At 46.7% G+C, this 24,539-nt stretch overlaps 2 protein-coding genes and 1 long non-coding RNA gene across 3 annotated transcripts; 1 reads left to right on the plus strand and 2 right to left on the minus strand.

The window, feature by feature from the left end:
* Positions 1 to 68: 68 nt before the first annotated feature.
* Positions 69 to 7,490, minus strand: SRPRA (SRP receptor subunit alpha). The gene is made up of 14 exons (XM_007539388.2): positions 7,257 to 7,490; positions 6,497 to 6,580; positions 5,927 to 6,090; positions 5,481 to 5,644; positions 5,133 to 5,283; positions 4,849 to 4,999; positions 4,163 to 4,257; positions 3,953 to 4,071; positions 3,743 to 3,829; positions 2,909 to 3,081; positions 2,602 to 2,815; positions 2,046 to 2,209; positions 1,859 to 1,957; positions 69 to 1,147 (listed from the first exon to the last, which is right to left on the minus strand). Exons 1-14 carry the CDS (start codon positions 7,371 to 7,373, stop codon positions 1,019 to 1,021), a joined length of 1,911 nt encoding a protein of 636 aa, XP_007539450.1. The 5' UTR covers positions 7,374 to 7,490; the 3' UTR covers positions 69 to 1,018.
* A 218-nt stretch (positions 7,491 to 7,708) lies between these two features.
* FOXRED1 (FAD dependent oxidoreductase domain containing 1) lies at positions 7,709 to 24,187 on the plus strand. Its single transcript, XM_060180156.1, has 12 exons — positions 7,709 to 7,869; positions 10,225 to 10,445; positions 13,054 to 13,164; positions 13,360 to 13,478; positions 18,376 to 18,470; positions 18,740 to 18,841; positions 21,379 to 21,455; positions 21,644 to 21,804; positions 21,915 to 22,044; positions 23,219 to 23,323; positions 23,537 to 23,795; positions 23,892 to 24,187. Exons 1-11 carry the CDS (start codon positions 7,785 to 7,787, stop codon positions 23,789 to 23,791), a joined length of 1,461 nt encoding a protein of 486 aa, XP_060036139.1. The 5' UTR covers positions 7,709 to 7,784; the 3' UTR covers positions 23,792 to 23,795; positions 23,892 to 24,187.
* Positions 12,880 to 18,777, minus strand: LOC132535012 (uncharacterized). The gene is made up of 2 exons (XR_009546795.1): positions 18,654 to 18,777; positions 12,880 to 13,209 (listed from the first exon to the last, which is right to left on the minus strand). It is a non-coding gene; the product is annotated as an uncharacterized LOC132535012 (long non-coding RNA).
* Positions 24,188 to 24,539: the final 352 nt, after the last annotated feature.

Raw genomic sequence — 24,539 nt, forward strand, 5'->3', positions numbered from 1 at the left:
TCTTAGAACTGTAGCATTAGGTGAGATTTCAGTTTTGAACCCTATATAAAATAACTCCAAGACCTAAAGGCAATTTACTTATGAAATTTATTTTCTTATATAAATTATGTATTTCTCTGGGCAGACAGCCTTCACCTTATTGCACTAATAGCACATCTGTAATAACAAGCTACAGGACAAGTCTTGACAAGAGGTTTGTATTCTTCAACGTAGCACATGTCTACCAGGCACTGTAGAGGATGAGGAAAAGCCAGGGTCCATTAAGGAAGTGAGGCTGGGCTGGGGCAACATGTGTACCCTTCTGACAGTTGGTTTTCTCCCAGCAAGGGGAACATGCAAAGCTCACTAGAATCTGGAAGTGGGGAAGAGATAGAAGGCTGAATAGCCCAATGCAACACTGCAGCTTGGCTCCCTTTATTTCAGAGGGAAGTGGGAACTTATCTTTTGCTCATCTGTAACAAATCACTCTGGCCTAGATGATGCTTTGGGGAAACAGGGATGGGGTCTTTAGAATTAGCAGCAATTAAGAACAGGCCACACACCAACATGTGTGATGAATGTTGTCCTGGCCCCAGGGACCTAAAAGCTATGCATCCTAGGGAATGGTGCCATTCAAGATCCAGAGTCTCTTTACCTAATGGAGTTGGGCCTTCAAACTGGTAACTATGCTCAGATGTCCACTGTGACCACACTAACAAAGCTCTAATGTTGGTTCTTCCTTGACCATTGGTCAAGACCGTAATGAGACCAAGTTTGTAGGCAGAGTGAAGGGAATGCCCAAGAAGGAAGGGAGAGGTCATGGGGAAAAGGGGCCAGTGGGCAGTGACTGTAACATGATTAGGCCCTCCTTACAGATGGAGGCTGGGGTGAGCAGGACATGGTGTTAGAGGAACCTCCCTCACTCTGCCTTTGCACTACACTGAAGACAAGTTGCTCACAGAACTCTAAAGCACATTATTGATAACAGGAATTGGGACTTTGGGGGGAAGCAGTGATTTGGTATCGGGCAAGAACCACATTAAGCCTTCATAAGGGCAGCCACCACAGCCTTGGCATTCAGACTGCGCAGGTCACAGTAGGTCTGTCCAGTGCCCACAAAGACAATGGGCTTGCTTGTGATGTAGGTCATAGAAATAGCAGCTCCCACCTAGAGTGAAGAAAGGGGATATCCAATCACCTCAAGGCCACTTTTTTTAAAAACTTTATTAGTTTAAATTTTTGTTGTTGTTTTTAAAAAATATTTATCTATTTCTGAGAAAGGAGAAGAGAGAGAAAGAACTAGACATCACTCTGGCACATGTGCTGCCAGGGATTGAACTCAGGACCTCATGCTTGAGAGTCCAATGCTTTAGCCACTGCACCACCTCCCGGACCACAACTTTATTATTTTTTAAAATTTAATAGAGACAGTGAGAAATCAAGACAGAAGGAGGTAAGGGAGAAGGGGAGACACCTGCAGCACTGCTTCACCACTTGTAAAGCTTTCTCCCTACAGGTGGGAACTAGGGGCTTGAACCTGGGTCCTTGTGCACTGTAATATGTGCACTGAACCACGTGTGCCACCACCCAGCCCCCTCAAGGCTACTTTTTATTTTTCCTCAGTAATATGAAGCTTTGGCATCAAAATATCTTTAAAGCATCAGACCTGTTGTTGCTTTTGTTTTGTTTAGTTAACCAGAGCACTGCTCAGCTCTGTTTTATAGTGGTGCAGGAGACTGAACCTGTGACTTTGGAGCCTCAGGCTTGATATTCTCTTTGCATACCAATTATGCTGTCTCCGCTGCCCTAGCCAATGCTCCTTTGTAAGGCTAGCCATCCCCCTCCCAGTTGCACTATATCCTGTGTCATCCATTTTTACCTTGTCATCAATGGTATCAAATTTGGTAAGGACAATTCCATCAATGAGCCGAGGTGTTTGGGCCAAAGAATGGTCAGCCAAGGCTCTGTTGAATTTGACCTAGAAAGGACAAACATAACGTAAGTTTTTAAGAAGCACCCAACTGGCCAAAACTGAGGCTGGAAGGGAAACCAGGTTCTAGCCTCACCAACTGATCCACGGCCTCATTGCCTACTAAGGCCTCCCCCACAAACAGCACCAAGTCGGGTGTGTTGACAGTAATGAGCTTGGCCAGGGCAGTCATCAGCGGGGCATTGTCTTGCATGCGGCCAGCCGTGTCCACCAACACCACGTCAAAGCCCTGGTTACGTGCTAGAGAGAAAAAAAGTGTCAACTCAAACCTCTCCAACACACAGGCTCATTTCCAGCTTCCTCTCTGGAGGTTTGTTTAGTTCCCTGGGCTTTAGACCTAGTTACAAGCTAGTGTAAGGAAAAAGGAGAAAAAAAAAAAGACACCATACTATATTAAACATATTCAGGGAAAAGGGAAAAAAAAAAGTAGGTTTTTTTGGTTAGGATGAATGTAGCATTTGGCTTGGCTGCAACTATGCCCATTAATTACTCTAGAGCAGTGCTTGCTAAACTACTAATCCTGATTTACCACTGAGCATAAGTTGACAGGAAGGTAACCATGAGCCTTTGCAAATCCTAGGGGATGCAAGAAGGGGACCAAGACAAACTCCCATACTTGTTATGCACTTTACCAAAGGCAATAGCTTCCATGGCAATGCCAGCAGCATCCTTGCCATAGCCCTTCTCAAACAACTGCACCATGGTGCGGCCACCATAATTTTCAGGGGGGTGGAGGGCAGTCAAACGCCGGGTATGTGTGCGAAGCTGCTCCACAGCCCCAGCACGAAAGGTATCACACGCTGCAATGAGGACCCGGAAGCCATTCTCTAACAGCCAGAAGGAAATCTACAACAGGCAAAGAAAACTCACTTAGCACCAGACCTGATAAGACATGCAGAATGAGGACATATCTGAGACACACTGGAGGACTATACTGACCTTGGCAAGATTAGTAGACTTCCCCACTCCATTAACACCACAAAAAGTGACCACATATGGACGCTGATGACGCTGGGCATCCATGATGTCCCGGAGCATGTCAACACGACGCTGAGGCTGCAAAATCTGCACCAGGGACTCCTGTAGAGCTTGCTTTACTGTAGAAGTCACCGCTGAAAGGGGAGGGAGTCAGTCATGAAGCACAAGGTATTCACTCCAAGAAATCCTAATACCTTTCTGAGTTGAGAGAACCAGCCAGGATCCAGATGATTCTAAGACCTTGCCTCAGGAAGTCACGCTGTGTCTACTACTGTTTTCTAAGCACTTTAAAGTATTAACTAACTTAATCTTCTTAGTTCTTTTTTCATTTTAAGACTTAAGTTTTATTTTTTTGTAGTTGCTGGAACTTCACCACTCTGGGATGAATTTCTCAAATAGAGAAACAGAGGAAAAGAGACCACAGCATCAAAGCTTCCCACAATACAGTGGGGGAACAGGCTTGAACCTGGGTCACATGCATGGCAAAGCAAGTGCACTATCCAAGTGTGCTATTTTTGTCAGCCCAAGATTTATTTTTCTTTGTCACTGGGCACAGTATCTGCACTATACCACTACCACCCCAAGCAGTCATTCTCTCCCCTTTTCTTTAACAGAGTGAGGGGGTGGGGGAGAGAAGGGAACACACCTGCAGCACTCCTCCACTCTCCTGAAGTTTCTCACCCCCTGCAGGTGGAGCCCTCCAAAAGTAGAAGTCTACGCACTTAACCTCTTGGTCACTACAACCCTAAGCACTGTCTGGCCTGGGGGGGTGGGAGGGGTGGGAGAGATACTTACTGCTGAATGTTCCCATCACCTTCCCTTCCAGTTTATTGGCCACAGATTCACAGAGCTGAACTGCAATGTCTGCTGCCACATTCTTTGCTGAGGACAGAAAGGGAGAAGTATGTGAGTGCTGTAACAAATGTATGGTACAGATAAGAAACTCTAGGCTCTTCTCATTGCCTTCCCTCCCCAGCACAGGAGTTCATGACCCTCAGGACTCACCAATGAGATGATCACGCATCTTGTCCAGCACAGATTCCATGTCTTCACGACTCAAGCTTTTGGAACCCACAAGGCCCTTAAGCATACCAAACATGCCACCTAGAGTCCCCTTGGTAGCACTGCAGTCAAAGGAGATCAGATACACAGCTGGCAGAAAGTCTCATCCACTCTGGTGCCACATACGGTACCCACCATAGGAAATCTCCCTACCTAGGTTTGGCAGAGCTTTGAGTGGCCCCTTCGTCATCATCTGAGCTGCTGCAATCCAGATCCTGAAGCTTCCTGCCAGGCCCTGTGCCCCGAATCTAGAGGGAAAAGAGAATGGGTAAGGAAAAATAAGGGCTTTTAGGGGCAAAGGGACCCCAGGATTCACCCTACCTTGTTCATCTCTGATTTGGGAAGCTACAAATGTAACTTGGCATTTCACTCAAAACAAAGGTTACTACCTTAAAAGAGATCTTTCATCTGATTAGATGACTCCTCACTTGGCACATGGTAGCATCTGGACTTGAACTTGGGGCCTCAGGCATTCATGTCCTGCGTTTGAACACTGAACCAACCTTTTTTTTTTTTTCCTCTTTGTTATCTGGGCTTTGCTGGGACCCTGTGCCTGTAAAGTTCTGCTATTCCCATAAGACTCCTCCCCACAGCTTTTCTTCCAGAGAATGAGAGAGAAGAAAAGACTACACCACTCAACTGCTCATGAAGCTTCCCCTTTGCGTGGTACTCCCATGTGGTGGCCAGGGGGCTCAAACGTTGGTCTTTGTGTGTGGTAGTCTGCACTATGCTGGTGAGCATTCCCAACCCCCCCCCCAAAAAAAAAAAAAAAAACAAAAGCACACACACACTTCCAGTTTCTCATAACAGTCTTCACTCTGTTCCCTGGCATCTCTTACCAAGTTGATATCCTCAGGCGGGGAAGCCTCCGGGGCTCCATTGGTGGTGGGAGCACTGTAATCCAGCACTTCATTATGACTGCCACCCAGTGACCATACCCGGGGTGCTTTTTTGCCCTTCTCCTTTGGAGCATCTGACTTTCCAGACTTGCTGCAAAGTTATCAAACAATGGGTTATGGTAGAGAAGTAGGAAAGGAAACAATCACTGGGCAAGGGATTCCTTGTGCCTCTCCCCACCCCCAATTAACTAGAAAAACAGTATGATAAGCATTAGAACGTTCACCTAGACTTATCCATGCCCCTCCCATGCTTCTGAATGAACTCTTCTCGCTTTTTGCGAATCAGCTCCTCTTTGGAAAGTTCTAGCCCATTCTCAGGCTCCACTGACTTTTCTGCAGGGACTGCTTTGCCAGTAGCCAAAGCACCATCAGAACCTGTTAGGAGAAAGACCAATGGAGAGAAAAAACCAAATTACAACAAAACTGACTAAGTTTCTCCTTAAAAGGGAACTGGAAGCAAACATCTTGGGAACTGCCGGGACAGGAAGCACTGACAAGGAAGGCCAGGGAGTCACTCAATCCTTAGACTATATACTTTCTATGTTCAGTATGTTCAAGGAGTCTAGACTTACCATCTTTCTTAGCCCCCTTGTTTTTTTTGCTGTTCTTTGTTTTTTCCTTGGGTTTTTCACCCCGTGTCTCAAGCATGGACCTTGCAGGTTTCTTGGCCTTTTCAGAGTCTTCAAATTTCTTCATGGTAGTGGGAGCACGGATCTTACTGCTCTCCTCTGCCTCACTAAAGAGAGAAGACGATCAAGAACTGGGCAACAGATCTAGGAGTGTCTTTCATTTATAGTAAAGATTTTATCTTATTTCATTTATATGGGTGGGGGAAAGAATGAGAACGAAAGCATTATTCTGGCATTAAAGCACCAGGGACCAAATCCTGTGCTCTACCACTGAACCACAGTGCTGGCCACAGGAGTCTTTCAATACACAATTTCCTGAGGTGCCGTCAGTGATGAAGGGCACTAATTGTCACAGAAATTGATTTTAGACATGGGGGAGAGCCTCTCACCGAAGAAGCCGCTGGAAGTCATTTTGGAAATCAAAAGTGCCATTCAGTAGACTTAAAGCACTTTGCTGCTGGATCTCAGTGCGGTACTTATCCCGAAACAGCCGGTGAACATCATCTATCAATTTATCTACGTATGTCAGTGTTAGGATCTTCTGAAAACCAACCTGTTTAAGAAGGGCAGAAATAAAGCCAAGAGATCTGTTTACAGGCAGGTCCACAGAGGGATGTCAACTTGAGCCAGGCCACCAGAGACTGGCTCAGCAGCTGGCAGGTCTCCCTGACTTGAGGGGCAGCCAAGCTTGTGACTGAGCCCAGAAGCTTCTTCCCTCCCTGCACCCCCCACCTTTCTTGTCTTCTCAGTTACATCATTATACACATGAGGGTTGATCAGGGCTTGCTTACTATTACTATTTTACCAGAACACTAATCTGGCTTATGGTGATACCAGGGATTGAGCCTGGGACCTTGGAATATGACAGTGCTACATAAACCCCCTGCTGTATCAGGGCTTTCTTAATAATCTGGACTACACTGAAGACTAACAAATGTCCCCCTAAGACACCTACTTACCACAAACACCAGTTCAAACTGGTTGTCCAGTTTATATTTGAGTGTGAGGGCCTCATGGGTGAAGGAGTTGTTACCGCCTCTTTCCTGAAAACAGAATGTCTCAGTTCAGACTACTGCCAGAAAACCTGGACTTGGGTCCCTCTAGGTGCTGCTAGAATGAATAGGAAATACTCTCAATTTTACCCAAGGCAGAGCCTTTTTGGGAATCCGCCCGACTCTGTTGGGGTGGGGGGATAAATCAGATATTCCTAGAAAGTCAAACCTATCCCCAGAACAAGATGATGTTGGGATGCTGCTCTCTAGAACTCCACCAGGGGGGAAAGGCGAGAACAAATTAGGTGGAAGGGTAAAAAGAGGGAAGGGAAGGGTTGCGGGGGAGACATATGGGACCAGATGGGAAGTAGTCGTCATGTAAACAACAGATCTACTACCAGCTGTATGCTAGTTAGTGTTTTTTTTTTTGTTTTTTTTTTAAGCATTTCTACATTCATTATCTCACTCAGCCTTCAAAACACCAGAAAAACCAAGCTGCAGGGAGGTGAATGGAGGAAACGAAGGAAGTCTCAACAGGTGCCAGAATCAGGTTAAAGTCCATACAGCCAAGGGGGAGGGGAACCTGAGGGTCCAATGGGGGCGAGAGTAAGAAGTGTATGGAGGTCAGTTACAGAGGGAAGAAAGGGTGTGAAGGAGGACCAGGATAAATCGACTGAGGACCGGGTCAGGGGATGAGCCCCGAGTCCCGATGCCGCGGGGACAGTACCTGCAGCAGCACGGAGCGAATCAAAGCATTAACGGGCCCGGTGCATGAGTCGCTCACGCCCTGGAAGCACCAGAGCACAAGCCCGCCCTTGGAGAAGATGGTGAAGAAGTCGAGCATGGCGGCAACGGGAAAGGATCCGGGGCCGGCGCCGGGAACTCAGGCCTCGATCGCCACCGTTTCCTGCTGCGCCAAGCTCCAGACACGTCACACCAGCGGCCCCGGAAACCGGCTCAGATGCACTTCCGCTCGGAGCCCCCAGGTTCCCTACCCCACCCCCTCCAGCGGGGGAGCGCACAAAACTGATGTAATGCCAAGTTGGCCAATGGTGGGTGGGGGTGGGCCTAGGCGGGGTTCGCTGGGAAGTTTGGGGGCGACAGTGACCAATAGCGCGAGGAGGCGGGGCCCAGAGGGCTTTCTGACCAATGAACGCCTTCCTTTGGACTGCTGGCGGCGCGGACCAGTGACGGCCGGATGGCGATGGCATGGGGCTAGTGTGCTGTTTTCCCAAAACCCGCAGTTGGAAAGGTCATGCTTCGGAGGGCGTTGCAGCTGGGCTTGGGCCGGGGGTTCTGGAGCCGAGGGCTAGGCACACGCAGAGGAGGCTCTACCTTAGGTAAGTTGAGGGCAGCGGAGGGTAACTTAGTCCTGGGGTGCACCCAGCCTCCAGCTACGTTGGGAAGACCTGGAGTCTGGGAGAAGGGACGTAAGCTTGCTCGTGGAGCTTGAAGAGCCTGGGAAGATGTACATATGCCTAGGCTGCCCACCTCAGGTGACAAATCCCAGATCTTTCTATGCCTCAGTTTACTATCAGAATAAGAGTCAGGCTGATTCACTGTTGCAGATGTGCATAAAGATTTGCTCGTGTTGGGGCCGGGTGGTGAAACACCTGGTTAAGTGCAAGCCCCCAGTCCCCACCTAAAGGGGAGAAGTTCCACAAGTGGTGAAGCAGGGCTGCAGATGTCTGTCTGTGTCTATTTCCCTTCCCTCTCAGTCTCTTTCTTTTTTTTTTTTTAATTTCTTTATTGGGGAATTAATGTTTTACATTCAACAGTAAATACAGTAGTTTCTTTTTTAAATTTTATTTATTTATTCATGAGAAAGATAGGAGGAGAGAAAGGAGAAAGAACCAGACATCACTCTGGTACATGTGCTGCCGGGGATTGAACTCGGGACCTCATGCTTGAGAGTCCGATGCTTTATCCACTGTGCCACCTCTCGGACCACAATACAATAGTTTCTGCATGCATAATATTCCCCAGTTTCCCATATAACAGTACAACCCTCAGTAGGTCCTAGAAGTAGGTCATCCTTCTTGGACCTGTATTTTCCACACCCACCCACCCCAGAGTCTTTTACTTTGTTGCGATACGCCAATTCCATTTCAGGTTCTACGTGTGTGTGTGTGTGTGTGTGTGTGTGTGTATGTGTTTTTTCAGCCTCTCTCTTTCTTATCAAATTAAGTAAATATAGTTAAAAAAAATTTTTTTGCTCGTGTTCAGGAAAAATGACCCCTGGGCTGGGGTGTAAAGGAAGCACAATTTTACTAGGCAAAGAAGCAGACATAGTTTCGAGTAGAGAGAACAGCTGTGTATATTCCTGTTACTGGAGCAAAGAGGGCAGTACCAAGCGAGAGGAGATGCTATACTAAGGAGGAAGAACAAGAGAAGCAGGAGCCAGACGGTGCAGTACCTCATGATCCCAGTTAAGATTTTGGACTTTGAGCCTTAAACTAATAGAAAGCCACTGTAGGAGATTGAAATAAGAGGCCAACAGATTGCCTGAATCTTATAAAAGTTCATTCTAGAGAGGACACAGAAAAGAAATTGAGGGCTAAGGGGGAATGAATAGGAACTTTTAGGAGAGTTTTGCATTGGTCTAGGCAAGTGGTTATAGTGGTTTTGGTGTGTGTGTGTGGGATTAACAGTAGAGATGTATATGAAGGGGACAGATGAAGATACTGTTTAGGAGGCAAAGTCATCAGAGCTTGATAATAGATAGGACATAAATGTGTAAGTTTGCTGGCGATGACAGATATCCAGGATAAGATGCCACTCAGCGGTACCATGTTTCAGAGAGTGTTATGGGTTCTTTTTGTCTAGAATCATCGAGGGACATCTAAGTAGACATGACAGTGGGCAGATGAACCTGAGGTTCTTGGGAGAGAGAGGTATATGCAGGTGATAAATTACAGGTGGGGGGGCCAGGTGGTGGCACACCTAGTTAAGTGCACAAGGACCCAGGTTCAAGTCCCTGGTCCCCACCTGCAGGGGGAAAGCTTCACAAGTGGTGAAGCAAGTCTGCAGGTGTCTGACTCTTTCACTCTTTATTTCCCCCACCCTTCTCAATTTCTTTCTGTCTCTATCCAGTAATAAATAAATAAATATTAAAAATATATAAATTGTGGTCCAGGAGGTGGCACAGTGGTAAAGCTTTGGACTCTTAAGCATGAGGTCCTGAGTTTGATCCCTGGCAGCACATGTGCCAGAGTGATGTCTGCTTCTTTCTCCTCCTATCTTTCTCATAAATAAATAAAATCTTTAAAATAAATAAATAAATTGAAGGTGGAAGTTACAGCTCAGGAGGTGGCACAATAGGTAAAAAGTTGGACTCTCAACTTTAGGTCTCAAGTTTGATTCCTGGCATCACATGTGCTTATGTGATGCTCTGGTTCTCATTGATAAAATATATGTAAGTCTTAGCATAGCTAGAGAGTATAGGGTGTTAATTTTAAGAAATTGCCTCTTGTGGTGCTGGGCATTATGTACAAAAAGGAAGATAAAAGAGATACTAGTGGCATATAGACTACACCGAAAAGCTCTGTTTGGGTCCCAGCCAACCCTGTGAAATGACAGTATGGTCTGCCAAGTCAATGTCAGTTTAGCCCACCTTTCCCTAGGCCACACCACAGTAACTGAGCTAGAAAGGAAGTAAATGACCACCTTTGACCATAACTGCATCTGTCCCACAGACTGGGATGGAAAGATGTTGGAGATTAAGAAGAAGATCCAGTCAGTCCTTCCTGGAAGTGCCTGGGAACCTCTGTATGACACCAGCCACCTGCCCCCAGAACACTCAGATGTGGTGATTGTTGGGGGCGGGGTGCTTGGCCTGTCAGTGGCCTTTTGGCTGAAGAAACTGGAGCAGCGTCAAGGTGCCATACGAGTGCTGGTGGTGGAGCGAGACCACACGGTGAGGTCTGGGTGAAGCTGGAACCCCAAGTGAGCTCATGTTCATGTTTTTGTTTGTTTTGTCTTGTTTTTGCCTACAGGGTTATTGCTGGAGCTTGGTGCCTGCACTATGAATCCACTGCTCCTGGAGGCCATTTTCCCAATTTTTGTTGCCCTTGTTGTTACTGCTGTTGTTGCCATTGCTGCTGTTGTTGGATGGGACAGAGAGAAATTGAGAGAGGAGGGGAAGACAGGGGTGAGGAGAGAAAGATACCTGCAAACCTGCTTCACTGCTTGCAAAGCGACCCTCCTGCAAGTGGGGAGTTAGGGGCTCGAACTCAGATCTTTATGCTCATCCTTGTGCATCATGCCATGTGAGCTTAACCCGCTGCTGCACTACCACCCAGCCCCCTCGTTCATGTTTTATTAAAGGCATCTGAACAAAAGAGAGGAGAGACCTGAAGCTTTGGAGGGCCTATGGGCAGAGCTGTGTATTGGACCTTGTTGAGAAATAGTCCAAGGATCTTTCTTAAACTTAGGCACTTGGCACAAGGTTTATGCTTTTGACAGCAAAGTTCATATATGCCACAGATCCAGCTAAGAGAACCAGCTCGAACTCATATAAACAGCTACCTCAAACCTTTTATAACTACTGTTCCTTATGAGTTTTTTGCACTTTAATTTTTTTTAATATTTATTTATTTTTATTGGATAGAGACATAAATTGAGAGGGCAAGGGGAGATATAGAGGGAGAAAGAGACAGAGAGAAACCTGCACCTCTGCTTCACCACTCATGAAGCTTTCCCCCTGAAGGTGGGGACCAGGGGCTTGAATCTGGGTCCTTGTGCACTGTAATGTGAACATTTAACCAGGAGTGCCACTGCCTGTCCCCACACTTTAATTTTTTAAATAAAGAAATATATAGCTTGAGTCTAGGAGGAGGTACATCCAGTTAAGCACACATAAACAGTGAAGCAGTTACAGGTGTCTATCTTTCTCTCTTCCTATCTTCCCCTCCCCTCTCAATTTCTCTCTGCCGTAGGGACCAGGTGGTGGCACACCTGGTTAAGCACACATTACAGAATCTGGTGTGCAAGAACCAGATTCGAGTCACCAGTCCCCACCTGCAGGGGAAAGCTTTGTGAGTGGTGAAGCAGTGCTGCAGGTGTCTCTCCATCTCTCTCTTGCTCTCTGTCCTATCGAATAAAAAGAAAAAAAAAAGTGCATGTCACCTGTTTTATTTTTTTATTGACATGTGATTATAATAAGCATGCCGGGAGTCGGGCTGTAGCGCAGTGGGTTAAGCACAGGTGGCGCAAAGCACAAGGACGGTAGAAGGATCCCGGTTCGAGCCCCGGCTCCCCACCTGCAGGGGAGTCACTTCACAGGCGGTGAAGCAGGTCTGCAGGTGTCTTTCTCTCCTCCTCTCTGTCTTCCCCTCCTCTCTCCATTTCTCTCTGTCCTATCCAACAATGACGACAACAACAATAATAATAACTACAACAATAAAACAACAAGGGCAACAAAAGGGAATAAATAAAATAAATAAAATTAAATTAAATTAAAAAAATAATAATAATAAGCATGCCTATATTTATAGTTCTAACTTTCTAGTCTTTTTAAAGTTAATTTTACTTTTATTTGATAGGACAGAGATAAATTGAAAGGGAAGGAGAATAGAGAGGGAGGACGAAAGAGATACCTGAAACACTGCTTCACCACTTGTGAAGCTTCCCCCGCTGCATGTGGGGGTTAAGGACTTGAACTTTGTACATGGGAATGTGTACACTCAGCCAGGTGTGTCACTGCCTAACCTCTGCACTTATTTATTTTTGAGGAACCAGGGCATTGTGCGTGTGTAATTTCACCACTCCCGGGTCATTGTTTTCATTAGATTATAGATAGAGGAAGAAACAGGATAGTACTGGAGCTTCCCCCAGTGCCATGGCATCTCCCATGTGGTGCCAGAGCTCAAACCCAGAGCACGAACATGGTAAAGCAGGTGCCCTACCCAGTGAACTCTCTCTCTGGCCCTGCTTTTTGTATGTTAGTTGTTTTGTTTGCCACTGCCTGATAACCCTGAATCTTGCCGTTTTTTCCACATCCCTTCTGTTGCACAGTGCACAGATGAAATGTCACCTCCTGCCCTGTGCTTTTTCTGCCTTTTTTGTCTGACTAGGCCCAGCTCTTTTTCCACACCTGGTCCTCTCTGCACATCTGAGAATGCGTATTTTTATATCTCTCTTCTTGTTTGAGCTGCTGGCTGAACATAAAGGTTTATCAGTCTCAGCTTCTCCTAGATTTGAAACGTACAAGTAGAGCATCCTGGTGTCTTGCACCAAAGTAAAAGACTCTGGGGTGGGTGGGAGGGGGGAGTTTAGGTCCTCGAACAGGATGGCAGAGGAGGACCTAGTGAGGGTTGTATTGTGTGGAAAAATGAGAAATGTTATGCACGTACAAACCATTGTATTTATCGTCGACTATGCAGCATTAATCCCCCAATAAAGGAAAAAATAAAACAAAAAACAAGTAGAGCCCCCCTTAATCTTGGCATGTGTCCCACGTACCTCACAATATATAGTGCCGCATGTGACGGAGCTGGCCTCGCCCCCTTCTCCTGTCTCCACAGTACTCCTGCGCCTCCACTGGGCTATCCTTGGGCGGAATCCGGCAGCAGTACTCATTGCCTGAGAACATCCAGCTCTCACTCTTTTCAGCTGACTTTCTCCGAAACATCAATGTATGTGCAGGGAGCTCTGGGGGTGGGGCGATCCCTCCTTTAACCCTGGGTGGTGAGAGGAAGTAAGGAGCAGGAGCAGTTTGGGCAACTAAAGGTTGGCACCGACAGCTACCTATTCCCCCAGTGCTGGTGCCTCCAGAGGAGTCCTCCCACCCTTAGAAGGCTCTGCTTTCAGTCATTGTTCTTTCCACACAGGAGTATTTGGCTGTGCTCGATGGCCCCCCTCTGGACCTCCAGTTCAACCCTTTAGGGTACCTCTTGCTGGCTTCAGAAAAGGGAGCTTCAATTATGGAGAAGAACGTGAAACTACAAAGGTGGGTGTGCTCAGGTCCTATACCCAGTGTAGAAGGCGGTGGGGCCATACATAAGGCAGGAGCTTAGTCTGTCGGGAAGGATGGATAAACACACAGCTTTTGTGGGCCTCATGTGAAGTGCAAATACAGAGAAAACCTTGCTGCAGAGCTTCCAACGTTTGCTAGATTCTAAGAACCACCTCAGGGCGTGGAGCTCCTGGAAGAGTATCAGGATCATAGGTTCAATCCTGCCACCACTTTATGATAGAACTGATCAGTCTCTCTCCTTGTGTCTGTCTTTCTCTCTCTCTCTCCCTCACCCTCTCCCTCCCTCTCTCTCTCTCCATATATATGGCTTTTGTTGTTTTTTACCAGAGTACTGCTCAGGTCTGGCTCATGGTGGTGTAGGGGATTAAACCTGGGACTTTGGGAGCTTCAGGCATGAGATTTTTTTTTTGCATGACCATTATGTTATCTACTCTAAAAGCATGAGGTTCTGAGTTTGACCTCTGGCATCACATGAGCCAGGGTGAGGCTCTGGTGTTTGTTTGTTTTTTTTCTCTCCCCTACTTTCTCATAAATAAGTAAATCTAACAACAGAGAAAGAATAAATGAACCACCTACTAGTACTCCCAGAACTAGTAAACCAGAGTCTGGGTCCTTGCACTTGGTGATATGTGTGTGCTCTATGGGATGTATGTGGCTCCTTAAAAAAAAAGTTTAGGGAGTTGGGTGGTAGCGCAGCGGGTTAAGCGCATGTGGCACAAAGCACAAGGACCCACATAAGGATCCCGGTTCCAGTCCCCCCTGGCTCCCCACCTGCAGGGGAGTCGCTTCACAGGCGGTGAAGCAGGTCTGTAGGTGTCTGTCTTTCTCTCCCCCTCTCTGTCTTCCCCTCCTCTATTTCTGTCTGTCCTAGCCAACAGCGACAACATCGATAACAACAACAATAATAAACAACAATAAAACAAGGGCAACAAATGTGAATAAATAATTTTTTAAAGTTTATTGTATTGGGTACTGAATCAGGCAGTTTGACATGTGAATTTGTGTGTTTAAATATTTACTCATACTTTATTTACTTACTTATTGCCACCAAGGTCATCTCTGGAACTCAGTCTCTGTGCAACTCTATCACTCTTGGAAGCCTTTTTTTCCCCTCCTTTTTCTTTCTTTCCTTTAGATAGAGGATGGAAGATAAGAAGATAAGGAGTGAGATGGAGAGAGGAGAAGGGCCAGGTGGTGATACACCTGGTTAAGCATACATACTATAGTACACAAGGACCCAGGTTCAAACCCCAGTTCCCACCTACAGGGGGAAAGCTTCAGGAGTGGTGAAGTGGTGCTGCAGGTGTCTATCTCTCTCTCTCTCTCTCCCTTTCTTCTCTCTCTCTTTTTAAAATATTTTATTTATTTATTCATGAGCAATGATAGAAGAGAAAGAAAGAACCAGATATCACTCTGGTACATATGCTACCAGGGATTGAACTCGGGACCTCAATGCAGAGAGTCTAAAGCCTTATCCACTGCGCCACCTCCAGACCACTTTTATTCTTTTTTTAAAGAATTTATTTATTGATTCATGAGAAAGATAAGAGGAGAGAAAGAGCCAGACATCACTCATTATTCTGGTTCATGTTCTGCAGGGGATTGAACTAGGGATCCAATGCTTTATCCACTGTGCCACCTCCTGGACCACTCTATCTCTCTCCCTTTCTATTTCCCCCCTTCTCTCCCAATTTCTCTTTGTCTCTATCCAATAAATAAACTGTTTTAAAAAAGAAAGAGATAGAAATAATGGCACCATTCATCAGTCATGCAGCTTCCCCCTTGTAAGCGCTCCCAGGTGGTGGCCCAGGGCTCAAGCCCAGGTCCTGGCTTATGGTAATGTGTGCTTGAACAAGTTAGCCCCCTGCCAACCCCCACAGCTCCCACTTACTTACTGTGATGAAAAGGAAAAAGATGGGAGCACTGCTTAGGTCTAGCCTTTGATAATGTTAGAAATGGAACCTGGGGCTTCAGTTACCAAGTCCTGTGTTCAAATGCTGAGCTATCTCTCAAGCTCATAGTGTTTTCTTTTTTTTTTTTTTTTAATATAAATGGAATTTATTTTTTATTTATTTATTTTTTTAACTATTACATTTTTTTTTTATTAAAGAAAGGATTAATTAACAAAACCATAGGGTAGGAGGGGTACAACTCCACACAATTCCCACCGCCCAATCTCCATATCCCACACCCTCCCCCGATAGCTTTCCCATTCTCTATCCCTCTGGGAGCATGGACCCAGGGTCATTGTGGGTTGCAGAAGGTAGAAGGTCTGGCTTCTGTAATTGCTTCCTCGCTGAACATGGGCGTTGACTGGTCGGTCCATACTCCCAGTCTGCCTCTCTCTTTCCCTAGTAGGATGGGTCTCTGGGGAAGCTGAGCTCCAGGACACATTGGTGGTGTCTTCAATCCAGGGAAGTCTGGCCGGCATCCTGATGACACCTGGAACCTGGTGACTGAAAAGAGAGTTAACATACAAAGCCAAACAAATTGTTGAGCAATCATGGACCCAAAGCTTGGAAAAGTGGAGAGGAAGTATTAGGGAGGTACTCACTGCAAACTCTAGTATACTTCTGCTTTCTTACTTTGGTGCCATACTCCAAACTCAGGCAATTTCTGCTTTGCGTTTCTACTTCTTTTTTTTTTTTTTTTACATGCATAACATTCCCCAGATTCCCATTTAGCAATACAATCCCCACTATTTCATTCATCATTTTTCATGGACCTGTATTCTCCCCACCCACCCACCCACCCCAGAGTCTTTTACTTTGGTGTAATACTCCAATTCCATTTCAGGTTCGACTTGTGTTTTCTTTTCTAATCTTGTTTTTCAACTTCGGCCTGAGAGTGAGATCATCCCATATTCATCCTTCTGTTTCTGACTTATTTCACTCATCATGATTTTTTCAAGGTCCATCCAAGATGGGCTGAAAACGGTGAAGTCACCATTTTTTACAGCTGAGTAGTATTCCATTGTGTATATATACCACAACTTGCTCAGCCACTCATCTGTTGTTGGACACCTGGGTTGTTTCCAGGTTTTGGCTATTACAAATTGTGCTGCCAAGAACATATGTGTACACAGATCTTTTTGGATGGATGTGTTGGGTTCCTTAGGATATATCCCCAGGAGGGGAATTGCAGGGTCATAGGGTAGGTCCATTTCTAGCCTTCTGAGAGTTCTCCAGACTGTTCTCCACAGAGGTTGGACCAATTGACATTCCCACCAGCAGTGCAGGAGGGTTCCTTTGACCCCACACCCTCTCCAGCATTTGCTGCTGTTACCTTTTCTGATGTGTGACATTCTCACAGGAGTGAAGTGATATCTCATTGTTGTCTTGATTTGCATTTCTCTGACAATCAGAGACTTGGAGCATTTTTTCATGTGTTTCTCGGCCTTTTGGATCTCTTCTGTGGTGAATATTCTGTCCAATTCCTCCCCCCACTTTTGGATGGGGTTATTTGTTGTCTTGTTGTTGAGTCTGGTAAGCTCTTTATATATGTTGGTTATTAAACTCTTATCTGATGTATGGCATGTAAAGATCTTCTCCCATTCTGTGAGGGGTCTCTTGATTTGGGTAGTGGTTTCTTTTGCTGTGAAGAAGCTTTTTAATTTGATGTAGTCCCATAGGTTTATACTTGCCTTAGTCTTCCTTGTAATTGGATTCGTTTCATTGAAAATGTCTTTAAAATTTATGCGGAAAAAAGTTCTTCCAATATTTTCCTCTAAGTATCTGATAGTTTCTGGTCTAACATCCAAATCCTTGATCCACTTGGAATTTACTTTTGTATTTGGTGAAATACAGTGATTCAGCTTCATTCTTCTGCATGTTTCAACCCATTGTTTCCAACACCATTTGTTGAAGAGACTCTGCTTCCCCCATATAATAGTCTGGGCCCCTTTGTCAAAGATTAGATGTCCATAGGTGTGGGGCCTCATTTCTGGGCTCTCAATTCTATTCCACTGGTCAGTGTGTCTGTTCATGTTCCAGTACCAAGCAGTTTTGATGACAATGGCCCTATAATATAGTTTGAGATCTGGCAGTGTGATGCCTCCGGTTCTGTTCTTTTTTCTCAAGATTGTTTTGGCAATTCTAGGTCTTTTCTGGTTCCAGATAAACATTTGTAGCATTTGTTCTATTCTCATAGTGTTTTCTTTTTGCATCTCCATACTGCTTCCAGCAGAAAGTGTGCCAGAAGAGACAGATGTACAGGTCAGGAGCATTGTACTAGTGGGCAGAAAGGCCATTCCAGGCAGGAAGCAAGAGGACAAAGTGACCTGGCCTTTTATAAAAGGACATTGGTTAGTTTAGGAGATGTAGCTTCAGGGATCTTGGGGTGGGTGCAGGAAAGCAAAGAGGGAAGAAGAAAGGGAAGGAAAAGAAAGGAAAAGGGGTCAGAAGCTGAAGGAGTTTCACTGGAGTTTTGGTCTGCACCCATTCAGGAAGGAGAGATTGGGGAGCTTGGGGCATAGAAGTGATCTGAATGGGGAGTCAGGCAGCGCAGCAGGTTAAGTGCAGATGGTGCAAAGTGCAAGGACCTGCATTAAGGATCCCAGTTCCAGCCCCTGGCTCCCCACCTGCAGGGGAGTCACTTCACAGGCAGTGAAGCAGGTATGAAGGTGTATCTTTCTCTCCCTCTCTCTGTCTTCCCATCCTCTCTCCATTTCTCTCTGTCCTATCCAACAACGATGACATCAATAACAACAATAACTACAACAACAATGAAAAACAAGGACAACAAAAAGAAAATAAATATTAAAAAAAAAAAAAAAAGAAGAAGTGATCTGAATGAAGTGAAATCACCACTTGTGGGAAGTCATGCTCCTTCCTCTGTCACACACAAACTCAGACCCAATCATTTCTCTCAGGCAGGAAGGAGCCAAAATTTGTCTGATGTCCCCTGAGCAGCTTCGGAACAAATTTCCCTGGATAAACACAGAAGGCGTGGCTTTGGCATCTTATGGTGAGGCTTCCTTGCAGTGGACATTGGATTGAGGGAATCAATACCTCACAACCACATCAAGAAGGAACTCTTCACTCCCGGCCTACAAGCTACCACCACCCCACCCCCCAACACACACGCACGCATGCCAGCTCTGTCAGCCCTCAGGACTTAACTCTGCTCAGATAACTTTGTCTGACTTACTGAGGAAAAGTTGGGCAGGGGTACAGGAAATATAGCATCAGAGGAGTATCCTGGTCTTTGTTCATGTGTCCTTTTTCTGTTCATAGGACTGGAGGGTGAGGGGTGGTTTGATCCCTGGTGCCTGCTCCAAGGACTTCGACGAAAGGTCCAATCCATGGGGGTCATTATCTGCCAAGGAGAGGTGACACGTGAGTCTGAATATATATATATATATATATATATATTCCCCCCACCCACCTCAGAGCGCTGCTTAGCTGGTGCTGGGCATTGAACCTAGAGCCTTTGGTGCCTTAGGCATGAGAGTCTCTTTGCATAACCATTATGCTATCTGCCCCTGCCCTTGCTTTCTTTTTGTTATGAGAGCACTGCTCTGGTTTTCTCTCTTTATTAGTTAATAAAATCTTTTATATTATTTATTGAATTTTTAATATTTATTATTTTTTAATTTGATAGGACAGAGAAATTGAGAGGGGACTGGGAGTTAGGGTGAGAAAGAGCTACCTGCAGCACCACTTTACTTTTTTTTTTTTTTTTAACCAGAGCACTGCTCAGCTCTGGCTTATGGTGATGCAGGGGATTGAACCTGGGTCTTTGGAACCTGAGGCACGAGAATCTCTGCATAACCATTATGCTTTTTTAAAAAATGTTTTTTATTATCATTATTTATTGGATAGAGGTAGCCAGAGATCGAGAGGGGTGGGGGAGATAGAAAGGGAGAGAGATACCTGCAGACCTGCTTTACGGCTTGTGAAGCTGTCCCCCTGCACATGGGGACCAGGGGCTCAAATCTGGGTCATTGCGCACTGTAATGTGTGCGCTCAACCAGGTGCGCCACCGCCTGGCCCCACCATTATGCTTTCTACCCCTGCTCTACTTTACCTTTCCTGAAGTTCCCCCACCCCCTTGCTGGTGGGAACGGGCAGCTTGAACCCTGGTCCTTGCACATGGCAATGTGTGTGCTCATCCAGGTGCATCACTGCCCAGTCCCATAAATCTTTTGAAAAATAAAAGAAGGGCCACATGCTTTGCCGTGTGCCACCCAGGTTCAGGCCTGGCCCCCAGCACACTGGAGGAAGCTCTGGTGCTTCGGTCACTTTCATATCTTACTCTCCTCTCTTCCTTTTTTCTCTCTGTCTTTCTTTATCTAAGAAAGTCATACTGGATAGTGAAGCCTTGGTTATGAAAGAAAGAAAGAAAGAAAGAGAGAGAGAGAGAGAGAGAGAGAGAAAAGACAGGCACTGGCGCAGCAGGTTAAGCACACGTGGTGCAAAGTGAAAGGACCGGCGTAAGGATCCTGGCTCCCCATCTTCAGGGGAGTCACTTAACAGGTGGTGAAGCAGGTCTGCAGGTGTCTTTCTCTCCCCCTCTCTGTCTTCCCCTCCTCTCTCCATTTCTCTCTGTCCTATCCAACAACAATGACATCAATAGCAACAACAATAATAACTACAACACTAAAACAGCAAGGGCAAGTAAAGGGAAAATAATAAAAAGGAGTCGGGCGGTAGCTCAGTGGGTTAAGCGCACATGGCACAAAGTGCAAGGACTGGCGTAAGGATCCTGGTTCGAGCCCCCGGCTCCACACCTGCAGGGGAGTTGCTTCACAAGTGGTAAAGCAGGTCTGCAGGTGTCGATATCTTTCTCTCCCCTTCTCTCTTCCCCTCCTAGCTCCATTTCTCTCTGTCCTATCCAACAATGACGACATCAACAACTACAACAATAAAAAAGGGCAACAAAAGGGAATAAATAAATAAATAAGAAAGAAAGAAAGAGGTGGGGGTAGGTAGCATAATGGTTATGCAAAGAGACTGGAGACTCTCATGCCTGAAGTTCCTAAGTCCCAGGTGCAATCCCCTGCACCACCATCAGTCAGAACTGAGCAGTGCTGTGGTAGAAAGAAAGGAAGGCAGGAAGGGAGTGGGAGTCGGGCAGTAGCACAGCAGGTTAATCTCAGGTGGTGCAAAGCGCAAGGACCGGCATAAGGATCCCGTTTCGAGCCCCCAGCTCCCCACCTGCAGGGGTGTCACTTCACAGGTAGTGAAGCAGGTCTACAGGTGTCTATCTTTTTCTCCCCCTCTGTCTTCCCCTCCTCTCTCTCTTTCTCCCTGTCCTATCCAACAATGACAACAATAATAATAACTACAACAATAAAGGAAGGAAGGAAGAAAAGGAAAGTGTTGGTGTGGGTTTGGGGAGATAGTGTAATACTTATCCAAAGAGAGTCTCATGCCTGAGGCACCAAAGGTCTCAGATTCAGTTCCCAGCACCACTGTAAGCCAGTACTCTGGCTTTAAAAAAAGGGGGGGGGGGGTAGGGGCTAGGCAGTAGCACACTGGGTTGAGTGCACATGTTAAAACGTGCAAGGACCCAGGTTTGAACCTCCAGTCTCCACCTGCAGGGTGAAAACTTCAGGAGTGGTGAAGCAGTGCTGCAGGTTTCTCTTTCTTTCCCTCCCTCCCTATTTCCCCCTTCCCTCTCCATTTGCATCAATCTCAGTTGGTGTGACAAGGGGTGCCAAGCATCCTGATGTCACCTTCTACTTACACTTCTTTGTGACATGTGGTCTGCTTGAGAGTTCAGCACTCTAGCTCCCGTCACCCCACTTCTGTTTGCTTCAGTGTCTGGGAAAGCCCCTTGCCTTCCCCCTTTCCTTCCCTTATGGAGCCAGCAGACTCCCCCATCACCTTCCTCAAGGCCTCATGGTCTTCTTCTTCTCTTTTTCTCACAGGTTTTGTCTCTTCATTAGACTGCATGAAGGATGTAGATGGGGAAGAGGTGACTTTGAAAAGAATCTATGAGGTCCATGTAAGTCCGTCGTTGAAATGTCTCTCGTACCAAAGTAGAGGAAGGGGTGAGGAAGGTAATGACTGTCACTTGATCTTCTTCTGCCCACTGCCAGCCTGGGTAAACTAAGGTTCAAGAAGAACAGTGCCTGTCGAGGTGCCCAGTGTGTGGACCAGGCCCTGCCTCCCCTCCCCCTCTGGTGCCTACAGGTAAAGATGAACCAGAGCCTGGAGTACCAGCCTGTGGAGTGTGCCGTTGTCATCAATGCAGCTGGGGCTTGGTCTGGGCAAGTTGCTGCACTGGCTGGTATTGGGCAGGGCCCACCTGGCACCCTGAAGGGCACCAAGCTACCTGTAGAGCCCAGGAAGAGGTACTGTCTTTTGGGGAGCTGGAGGGTAGTAAGAGAAGGAAGGAGTTGGTTACATTGTTGGGAGGGGTCATTACCATTCCCAACACCCCTAAGCCCAGTGATTGTGGCAGGTATGTGTACTCCTGGCACTGCCCGCAGGGACCAGGCCTGGAGGCTCCATTACTTGTAGACACCAGCGGGGCCTATTTCCGCCGAGATGGCCTAGGTCACAACTACCTGGGAGGCTGTAGCCCCAGTGAGGTAAGCTAAAGTGGGGTCGGCTGCTGGCTATGAGATAGAGACCCACTGAAGAATCATGGTTTGAGGGGCCAGAGCATAGCTCATCGGGTACAGCACACACCCTGCCTTGTGTGAGAGCCTGGATTTGAGCTCTGGCACCACATGGGGGACTGCAGGGCTGTTGGAGTGGTGCCATGATGTCTGTCTTCTTTCTCTGTTTCTTCCTCTCTGTCTTGGTAAGATAAAAGTGAAAAAAATGGGCCAGGCGAGGGCACTCAGTTGTGGGATCACAGATTCACTCCTTGATGCTGCATTAAAAATAAGAGTCATAAAAAAATAATAAGGGGAGTCGGACGGTAGCACAGTGGGTCAGTCATAAGCACACTTGGTGCCAAGCGCGAGGACCTGCATAAAGATCCCGGTTGGAGCCCCCAGCTCCACACCTGCAGGGGAGTCGCTTCACAAGTGGTGAAGCAGGTCTGCAGGAGTCTATCTTTCTCTCCCCCTGTCTGTCTTCCCCTCCTATCTCCATTTCTCTCTGTCCTATTCAACAATGACGACATCAGTAACAACAATAACTGCAACAATAAAACAACAAGGGCTACAAAAGGGAATAAATAAATATTAAAAAATAATAACAGTAAGAGTCATGTCTTTTTCTTTTTGTCATTACTGGGGCATTAGTGCTTCAGGTTGACTTTTTCAAATAGATGGGATGGAGGGTGGGAGGGAAGGAGAAAGAAACAGGAAGAAAAGGAAAAAAACCAGCACTGAAACTTCCTCCAGAGTGGTAGGGACTGAGCTTGAACTTGGGTCACACAAATGGCAAAGCAGTGCACTATCCAGGTGAGCTATTCTTCTGGCCCCAAACTCAAGACTTTTTTCATCTTTATTTAGATTTACTTACTTACTGATGAGCGAGAACCAGAACATCATTTTGTCAGCACGTGTCATGCTTGGAGTCCAATTCAGGACCTCATGCTTAACAGTCCAGTGTCCTGTTCACTGTCCCAACTCCTGGGTCACCAGGCTTTTACTTGGAGTAGGGAAGCAGCACTGTTGTTGGTTTAATATTGGAATTTTCTCTCTCTGTCCCCCCACTTACAAATTAGACCGAGTAAGGGGGGGGGGGTCACTTGATTTGGGTCTATGTGTGTCCCAGCTATTGGAAGCCATGCTTCCACTTGTTACCTAGGAAGAAGAACCTGACCCAGGAGACCTGGAAGTGGACCATGATTTTTTCCACCACAAAGTGTGGCCCCCTTTGGCCCAGAGGATCCCAGTATTTGAGGCTTTGAAGGTAATTTGGAGGAGACGTGATACTGAAGCTTTGTGTTCCCTTGGAAAGTCTGCCCTGTGCTATATACCCTCTACCTCACAACTGCTAAGGACTCTCTTGATCTGTGGACGTATCTCATTGTCCCCTGGGTAATGCCATGTGTGGGCCCTGACCAGGAGTGTGGGGTGAGTATCTTTACCCTCCCCCAGAACCCATCATCTTGTGTACTGGCAGGTTCAGCGCGCCTGGGCTGGCTATTACGACTACAACACCTTTGACCAGAATGGCGTGGTGGGCCCGCACCCATTGGTCACCAACATGTACTTTGCCACGGGCTTCAGTGGCCATGGGCTGCAGCAGGCCCCTGCCGTGGGGCGAGCTGTGGCCGAGTTGGTGCTGAACGGCCAGTTCCAGACCATCAACCTGAATGCCTTCACCTTTGACCGATTCTTCTTGGGAGTGAAGACTGAGGAGTTTAACATTATCTGAGCTGGTAAGGTCTTCTCCACCCCACTGGTCTGTCCCTGACCCTGCCGCTGGGTAGGCTCATGTCCTCCCTACTGTTCCACCCTCCTCCCATCTCATCCAGGTCACGCTATGCCATGACCCTGTGAACTTTCAGCTCTCACATTTGGTGCCTGAGGTCAATAGAGAATGGTGGGGCAGGACCCCCAATACTGATCCTCGGCCTGGACTGCTGTCAGCCCCCAGGGAGTCTTGAGGACAGTGTCCAAGACTAGTCGCTTCCTGGAAGGAGCCAGAAAGATTACCTCTGTCCTCCTGGCAGAGGCTGGGCAGGGAGCATCAAAGGGCAGCCTGGCCCAGATTTATTGACTTGTCTGTTTACCCTGCATATCAATCAATAAATGTGATTAACTCCCTCCATTTTCCTGCCTCGTAGACATTGCTTATTTAAAACACCCCACTAGTCTCGTAACCAGGTTAAGAGAAGCATAGCCTCTTCCTCCCATGGGGGAGGATGGAGAGAAGGGTCTGGCCCTTGCTTTGCAGAGTCCATCCAGCCTTCCTTGAATCTCCTCTGGGAGACAGTATGATGGTTATGTCTGATGTTATACACCTCATAAATATGTTGATGGGCAGATGGATGGACATATGGACAAAGCCTCACTAATTCTGGGCCATCAGTTGGGGGCACTGAACAAGTACTTTTGGGAGAAATAGCAACAAGGGCAACAAAATGGGGAAAATGGCCTCCACGAGTAGTGGATTCGCAGTG

This window comes from Erinaceus europaeus, chromosome 20 (genome assembly GCF_950295315.1).
Source record: "Erinaceus europaeus chromosome 20, mEriEur2.1, whole genome shotgun sequence".
Taxonomy (NCBI): Eukaryota; Metazoa; Chordata; class Mammalia; order Eulipotyphla; family Erinaceidae; genus Erinaceus; species Erinaceus europaeus.